This window comes from Acanthisitta chloris, unplaced genomic scaffold (assembly GCF_000695815.1).
Source record: "Acanthisitta chloris isolate BGI_N310 unplaced genomic scaffold, ASM69581v1 scaffold13194, whole genome shotgun sequence".
Classification (NCBI taxonomy): Eukaryota; Metazoa; Chordata; class Aves; order Passeriformes; family Acanthisittidae; genus Acanthisitta; species Acanthisitta chloris.
This window is the reverse complement of record NW_008671105.1, coordinates 9,285-18,025: the sequence shown is the minus strand read 5'-3', so window position 1 is coordinate 18,025 and position 8,741 is coordinate 9,285. Positions and strand designations below refer to the sequence as shown.

At 47.0% G+C, this 8,741-nt stretch overlaps 1 protein-coding gene across 1 annotated transcript in view; it reads right to left on the bottom strand.

Annotated features, from left to right (window-relative positions):
- LOC103801556 (paired box protein Pax-7-like) overlaps positions 1 to 8,414 on the bottom strand; it is a gene marked incomplete at its 5' end in the record, with an annotated part of 38,737 nt that extends 30,323 nt beyond the window's left edge. The window contains 2 exons of the mRNA XM_009073972.1: positions 7,321 to 7,520; positions 8,249 to 8,414. Of these exons, the coding sequence (XP_009072220.1) occupies positions 7,321 to 7,520; positions 8,249 to 8,414 (366 nt within the window). The remainder of the gene's footprint in view (positions 1 to 7,320; positions 7,521 to 8,248) is intronic.
- Positions 8,415 to 8,741: the final 327 nt, after the last annotated feature.

Sequence of the window (8,741 nt, the reverse complement as noted above, 5' to 3'; positions counted from 1 at the left end):
CATTGTGTCATTCTCCTTAAGTTTTTTCCTGTATTTCTCCTATTTTCTCCTTATTCCTCCCTGAGTAGTCAGGCATTAGAATGTGCTGCCCAGGGAGGTGGTGGATTCACCATCCCTGGAGGTTTTCAAGCTGAGACTGGATGTGGCACTTAGTGCCATGGGCTAGTGACCACGGTAGAGTTGGACTCGATGATCTTGGAGGTCTCTTCCAACCTGGTTGATTCTATGATTCTTTTTCCTCTTTGTCTACCTGCTGATACTTGAGTTTACAAACAGTGCAGTGCCACAGGGACTGATCGAAGGTAATGCCAAACCTCCTGTTGGATTCAGGCCTAAGGAGCCAACTGTTTGTTCTGAAACCCTTCAGTGTTTCTAATATTTTCATATCAGAGTAATACACAATGTCTGGAGTGGAAATCACACAGGAGTCAACACAACCAGTGCCACTCAGGGCATTAGAGTCTGAGTTAAGGTAATAAGATGCTGCTTTAGTTGTTTGTCATCAGCTTTCAATAGAGCATCCAAATCAATCAAAGCAACTCATAAAACCTCAAGACTGACATAAAATGAAGATATGAATTTCCCCCTTCCCACCCTACTCCAAACCAGAATCATTAGGAATCAGACAAATAAATACATATCTATTTTCACATGAGAAAAAATGCTCCATTCTCCCTTTACCCGTTGCTGGGAGCAGAGGAGTCTAACTGACAAGAGCAGATGGGCTTTGTTTGGTTAAATATGAAAAAAAAAAAAAAAAGGAAGGAACTTTAGTGGAAAAACAACCAGCTTTCCTGGGATACATAGGTTAAAAGTTTAGGGAGATGGAGCTGCATTTGACACCGAGCAAGGGAAAACACCAACGCAGCCACGGCGGAGCCAAAGAAACCTGGAGCTCCCATGCCTCCTTTTCCATCCCCCTGGCCAAAACAAGGACATGGATTTTAGCATGTGTTCATCTCCTTCTCCAAAAAACCCAGTGTGCAATCTACCACAAGGTCGTGGGGAGGCTGAAGAGGGAAAGAAAGAGGGTGTGAGGATAATTGCGACTCAGAGAGGGACAGCAGCCACTTCTGAAGGGCACACAGGTCGTTGGAGGGAATCTCAGCCCTCTGGAGAGATGGGGATGCAGGGAAATGTGAAGGAGGGAAAAGAGCAGGGACCACATGGCAAAAAACTGGAGGGAAAAGGAGAGTAGAAGAAAGGGTGATGGAAAAAGGAGGTGGAGGAAGCCAGGAGGGATGGTTAGAGAAAACCCCTCGTGTGAGGTGGCACCCAAGAGCGTCTGAGGTTAAAGAATATTAGAAGAACATGTTCCTACACCAAGATAAGCTGAAGAAATGAATCCTTATCCGTCCAAAACCAACCCTGGAAAATTCGAGTGAGAGAAGGGTCTCCTTTCAGGGAAACAGGGAATCCTTAATGCTTCCTCCCTCAGCAACTGTAATGCCAGGATGTTCCCAATCTGCTTTGAGGGATGGAAAGATTAAGAATAATAAAAAAATTGCAATAAAATATGTGTGAACGAGGGGGTAATTGTGGACAAATGCAGCATTCAAATTCATTTTTCAGCTCTTTTACACACCATTTCAATCTTATTTTCTGCTTGTTAATGAGATCTTGTTGGTTGGGGTGGGCACGGCTGCCCAGTATCGCTTGGGTAATTGCACATAATTTTCTCTCTACTAGTGATTTGCATCAGATTTTTTTTTTCTAATTCTTTGCTATTTAAACCCCCTCCTCCCTTTCCCCCTCCCCCCCAAATCTCATCCTCTCCTCCCCTTCTTTCTTCCCCTCCCCTTCTCCTGGCCCAGCAAGACTCATTTTGAATGCTCACAAAAAAAAAAAAAAAAAAAAAAAAAAAAAAAAGAGGGAGAAAAAAAAAAGGCACCAGACAGAAGGGATCCGTGGCAGGGAGGGACGGAGCTCTCTGTCTCTCTGGAGCCAGACAGCACCATGCCTGCTCCCCTCTCGCCAGCTAACATCATGTCTTTCCCAATTGCCAGGTTTCCCCCCCGAAAAAGGGCTCAGCTGGCTCTTCTCATCCTTCTGCCAGGATCCCTGAGCTCCTGACAGGGATTCAGATCTCTCTAATCCCACCCCGATGAGGCTGAGGGAAATGTTGCCCTGGATGGAGGAAGAGAGTGGAGCCATGGGCTGATGTCAGGAAAAACAAACTGTGCTGTGGCTGTGCAGATTAAGAAGGTCCCTGAGTTTAAATTTGTAGGCAAAGCCTGAGATGTGCCTCAAATGTCCCTCCAGGAACACTATCAAACTCCCAGAAACTGTGAATCTGTCTCTAACCTTCAACTACTGCCATTCCACTGGGACTGAATTTGCTCATGGAGCAAAAAAAAAAAAAAAAAGCCACTGAAAGCCCTAAGAAAATTAAAGCAACAACTATGAGATGGTGAACAAGTTTCTCTTGGCTCTTTGTATTTCTGGAATTGTCTTAATCTCTGGGTGATCCTGTGGGTTTGTTAAGAGATTCAAAGGTCTCAGAAATAACATGTTAGGGAAGTACATGAAGCAGCTGACTCTTAACTGTGTCTTAATATGTTCCCCAGCTACACAGGGGCCACCTGCAACAAACTAATCAGCTTTTGCTTTTCAATAACCCCTTGCAAGGCCCCAACGGGATACAGTGAACAGGCAGATTTCAAATACAGGCTAAAAGGATCTAAAAGGGCAGCAGAAATTTTAGGGGGTGAAGGAATGGGCAAACCCTCCTAAAAAACCCATGAAGACATTTTAAAATAGGCAGAAGAGATGTGCTAGAGATGAAAGCAGCACAGAATACAGTATGGTCCTGCTTGAAAAGCATCCAGGGAACCTCTCATCATGATAAATGGCAGAGGTACAGACAGAGATACTTTTGTCTTTTCTCTGACTTGTAACACAGAGCTTAATTCACTTAATTTTCTCCCATCTCAGCCCTCCCTGCAGCACACACAGTTCTTGAAGGACTCACAGATGCTGCTCAGGACATGACTGGACTCAACACTCAGTTTAAGGCAACCAGATCTAGTGGAAGGTGTCCCTGCTCATGGCAGGGGGTGGAACAAGGTGAGCTTTAAGTCCTTTCCAACTCAAACCATCTATGACTCTGTGATTTATCAAGGCATTGAGCTATTTGTCACAAGCTTTGGCCCAACTCAGTGAGGGGCAATGTTGGACTAGCACAAGTCTGAACTTCAAACCAGATGGATGCAGAGTTTGCTCTTGGTTGAAGCATGACCTGGCTGAGGATGTCTTGGTGCCTGGCCTTGTTCTCCTTGAGGCTGATGGTTATTCTCAGACAAATGGGAAATGATTCCTCTGTGGGATGAAAGTGAGTTGGAAATATTTACAGTGTATTTATGGAATCTCACCCATTCACACACTTGGTTTACAACCCACTCCTGTGAGGAATGATGAGACAGAAGCTCCAGGGCCAGAAATCCTGCTCTATATGACTGCTGAGTTACTCATCGTATTTCACATCGCTTTGGGTCTCTGTATCTTTGCTAAATTTTGGCACTGGTTTTAATGCCAGCCTGGAGGCAGCTCTGAGCCACTGAGTCAGCCCAGCTGAACCTGTGACAGCTGCTGCTAACCCACAGGACCTTTGGGGAGCAGTGGGGACCTCATTGCTACACATTCTGGCTCCCCTGAGCTACTCTCTGATAATCTGTGACCACTGCAGCCACTGAGTGCATCCTGACAGCTGCTAGGTGGCTCATCTGGCTGCAGCTGGCTGGGCTGTGAGCTTCCCTTTCCCAAGCAGACAACACTCAGAGCAAGATCTCTCTCTTACAAAGGGTGTGCCAGCATGGAACCATCAACAAGTCACTGCTCAGGTTACCCTGGGGTCTCCCACTAAGGTCTAGAAAGGAGCATGACATGAGACATCACTCTAGGTAGTGGTTTCATCATGTGGGACTGTCCTTTGCACAGCCAAGTTGGTGTTTTTGTATGAAGTGTCATGAAAAGCATCACTGGGGGATGATGTAGTTGAAGACAAAAATTCCCAGCTGATATCTTGGGTATGGAATTAAGGTAGAACAGCCTCTACACTGAGGAAACTGCATGGGAACAGCTTTGGGGCTGCAGCAGCTGAGCTGGGCAGGCACAAGGCTTTGTGTGCTGCAGGCTGGAAAACAAGCAAGAAACGTGGCCATTTCCCACGTGAAGTTTGGGCAAAACCCTCAGCAGGGTCTGCTCTCCCTGGGCAGAGGGGGAGGACAGACGTGTGTGTGCGTGGGGGACTGAGCCTGCAGTGGCCACACGTAATCCCCTTGCTCTGTTGTGGGAATGGGAATGCCATGCTTCTCCTCTAGGATTTCAGCTGCCAGCACCAGTCTGGTGGATTCTGGCTGGGACACCCAATCCTGGGGTAACTGGATAGTGTGCTGGGAGCTCTGGGCCAGGCTGGCCCCCTCCTCCTTGTCTAAACTGCAAAGAAATCTCCCTCCTGCTGCTGCTGAGAGATGAAACCAGAGAAGTGTCTGTGTGCAGCACAGACAAATTGCCATCATTTTCAGTTCTATCTCCTGAACTCCCTCCTTCCCTCTGCTTGATATTTACCCCTGCAGAGAGCAACCTCAGAGAGCTAGAGAGGAGGATGAGAGGGTTGAGGTGTGATGGTTTTACCTGGAATGAGAGCAACCTCAGAGAGCTAGAGAGGAGGATGAGAGGGTTGAGGTGTGATGGTTTTACCTGGAATGAGAGCAACCTCAGAGAGCTAGAGAGGAGGATGAGAGGGTTGAGGTGTGATGGTTTTACCTGGAATGAGAGCAACTTCAGAGAGCTGGAGAGGAGGATGAGAGGGTTGAGGTGTGATGGTTTTACCTGGAATGAGAGTAACCTCAGAGAGCTGGAGAGGAGGATGAGAGGGTTGAGGTGTGATGGTTTTACCTGGAATGAGAGTAACCTCAGAGAGCTGGAGAGGAGGATGAGAGGGTTGAGGTGTGATGGTTTTACCTGTTATGCCATGGAAGAGGTGAATTATGCTCAGCACAACAGTTACACAGAGCATCCTATACAGAGACCTCACAAAACTTCTACCCACTCTGCTGTGTAAAAGAGGACACTTCTAGGAGTCCTCATTCATCCCATTAGGAGTATTTCCTGTATCCTTCCACTAGGAACAGCAGAGGGCTTAGAAAGGCAGGGAAGTAGCTTGATAAGTAAATATAAAGCAGTCATAAAATAACCTGGGTTAGCCTTTCCATGCACAAAAGAAATGGAAGAATTTATATGCTGCTATCTTGGCCCTCACATGATTAAAAGCATTAGGAAAATGGGAATCTCCCCTTCTTGGGGGTGCAAAGCTCTCTTTTCTTCAGGACTGCCAGATAATGGATCCTCTCTTTCCCATACAAAGGGCTTATTGGCTCAGGACTCTATCTTCCCCTAGCCTGAGCCTGGGGGCAGGGTAATTTGGGATAGGGATAAGCATAGAAAAGCATTGGGCTGGTCATTTCAATGAGCCTCTGATTTAGTGAGCAGGACTGGGAAGGAGATGATGAAGCTACAGAAATGGAAATTGCATGATGGACTTGTATGTGCCTAGTGCTTGTGCAGCTTATCACGTGGATCTCAGCTCTAACTTATTCTAAGGTGCTAAATTGCACTTGTGATCAGCTGAATTAATCCTGTGCCTTGGCCCATCTAACCTGCAGCCTGCCTTTGAATTCCAGGCTGTATCCTCATCTCCCAAGCCTGGTGCTATTAGAAATCCCTTGTCAGAAAGATATCTGCCTATTCCCCCCTGCAAATTACACTGTTGGAGGCAATATTCAGCCTCATGCCAGTCACACTTTTATATTTTCCCATTCAAAGCTAAGACTGGAGAGTTTATACCATTACAGAGTAGCTGCAAAATTTCCCCTCTTTCCATTGACACTCAATGTTTGCTTTCACACTCGAGAGAGCACAAGCTATTGGACCTTAAAATCTATATACCTCTCTGATGTCCCTGTTTATTGACTCCTCTCTAAACAGTTGTAGCCTTTTCATTTCAGATGCCCACCTAATTTCTCCTTGTAGCTTCAAATTATTTTGCATTTCCTGTCCTAAACAGCTTTACTGACCTCTCTGAAACTAATGCTGTAGTGCACCTCAGATGTCTCCTTATTCCAGGAGTGACTGAGGGCAAAATAAAGGGTATTTGGTACCTCTCCAGGATGGATACAAGTCCTTGCTGCTAATTTTCAGAGGATATAATATGTGCCTTGTTCCACTTCAAAGCAAATGTGCATTTGGAAAACAGATCACAGCAAGTAAACCAAAGGGAAGGTTAAAGGCTCTGTCTAATGAGGTGACAGAAAATGAGAATTCTTATCCCAGGATAGGGCTGGAGTGAACATCCTGCCTTCTCCACTGATTTCAGTGGAGCTCAGAATTTGAGAGCATAAGTCTGTTCCCATAACACACACAGCACAAGCTCTGCTCTCTCTGGACTCGCTGATGATGGAGGCTTCAACCTCTCTCTGCTCTGAGGCTTGTTCCTGTCACATGCAGCACTGAAAAACCACAAACCCTACTGGCAGCAACCAGATCTAAGCTGGGAATAACACTTCAGAGGGCAGCTGTGCTGGGGCTTGGAGCACAGACCCAAAATCAGCTCATGGGTTCGGGCAGGGATGCTAAAATCAAGACTGTATTAGGGGAGGCTGTGGCTGCTGCCTGGAAAGGTTAAACCACACAGGCTCCACTTTCCTCCACAGGATGTGTGAGAAAAACCTTTCCTCCTTTAAAGCTTACACACACCTCTTCTTCTGACCTTGTGGAAAGCATTAGCAGAATTGTTTACATGGCAGTCTCAAAACTAAATCCCAGATCTACATCCCTGTGTTCTGAGGGAGCTCAGATCCACAGCACTTTCATGGTCCAACCACACTTGGCCAAACTGACTTCAGCTAATCTCTGAATCAATCACAAATCATCATGGATTACTTCTAAAGCAACTAACAACATCAAGTGTGTTGTCATTAGGCTAAAATCCACAATCAGAGGGCCCACACCTGCTTGGGAATGTTTTTTGGAGGGTTGAGCAGATGATGCTGATGCTCTAGGTCCTGGTGTTTGTGATTATAATGCACTAACCTGGCTGTGGGAACTAACAGGACACAAATGCTCTGGCAGTACAGTGCTGAGCTCAGGACAGAGAGATTGCTGATAACCAAATGAACTAACTACTTTAATTAGGCTGCCTCCAAGAATTCCTGACAGTAACAACTCCCTTGTTAACCAAAACACACCTTGCCCTGCTCTCAGAGGATCTGAACCAGCCAAATACTGTCAGCCAACGAAAGAGGATGGAAGAAGGTGACATACCTGTGGAGAGAGGCCATTGCTAACAGGATTCATGTGGTTGGCAGGAGCTGCAGCGTTCATGAAACTGTCTGAGTAGCTGGAGAAGCTGTGCCGGGCTCCGTAGGCAGAGCCGGAGTCGGCAGCGGCGGCCGCAGCGAGTCCTCCCTGGTGCATGGTGGATGGAGGCAGGGGCTGGGGTCTGTGCACAGTGCTTCCCCCATCTGTGGAGAGAGAGTGCAGAGGTGAACAGGGGCCTGGGGTGTTCCAGCTGGGACTGGGCAAAGCATGGATTGATGGTTTGGGCTATCCTGATCTCAGCTTCAGGCACTCATCTTCTCCACGCTCCACAAGCAGATCATGTGGCACTCCAAAATCTGCAAACCTGGGGTGAAATATCTGCATTTTCACTTAACTTTTCCCACAACAGAACTCATAAATTCCTTTGTCAAGGCCAAAGCCAACTGGAATTAGCAATACTTCCACCAAACCCCAGTACAGAGTTTCATCCAGAACTAGGGATATATGACACTCCTTTTATAGTGATGTGCTCATCATTTCAAAGCTGAGCAGAAGAACTACAGTCATGAGACACGTTGACAGCAGAAAGGACAATGAGAGAGAGGAGGAAACTGCAGAGATTCCATCAACTGGAGGAAAAACTTGGTTTTCCTATCTGATAATATCTTATAATAATAAGACACTCAGTGGGATGACATGAGTCAGAAAGCAAAGGACAATGGATGATGGAATGATAGAATCCTGGATAGGTTTGGGTTGGAAGGGAGCTTACAGGTCATCCAGCTCCACTCCCTGCCATGAGCAGGGACACCTTCCATGAGATCAGGTTGCTCCAAGCCCCATCCAACCTGGCCTTGAAAGGGCAAGATGTAGGGCAAGAGACGAGAAGCAGCACAGATGAAGAGAAGCAGTGCAGGTAGACAATACTCACCTTGGGAAATGGTGGTTGTTGGGTAGGTGGAGTCTGGCAGCTGGTAGGGGGGCAGTGTGGGCAGTCCTGTGGGTGGGAATCCCCCTGGCAGCAGGTGGTTGAAAGCTGCGAGTTGGTTTGCTCCCGCCTGCTTGCGCCACCTCGCTCGGCGGTTACTGAACCACACCTGGAGGGGAGAGCAAAGGCCACGTGTGACTCTGAGCTGCTGGCCCACCTGCTGATGGAAACACATTCTGGCCAAAACCAGGCTCAAGTCACTGCCTGACATGGACTCATCACCATTCCTCAGTTTTCTTTCTCCCACTTGACAATGCAACCACTGCTCTGTGTCCTGGGTGGACTCCTTGAAGGAAATAGAATATATTTCATGTCAGCCTTGCTCACAGATGTTAGAATCATAGAACCATCAAGGCTGGAGGAGACCTCTAAGATCATTGCGTCTAACCATTAACCTGTCACTGCTGGAACCCCTAAACCCTAAACCAGATCCTCC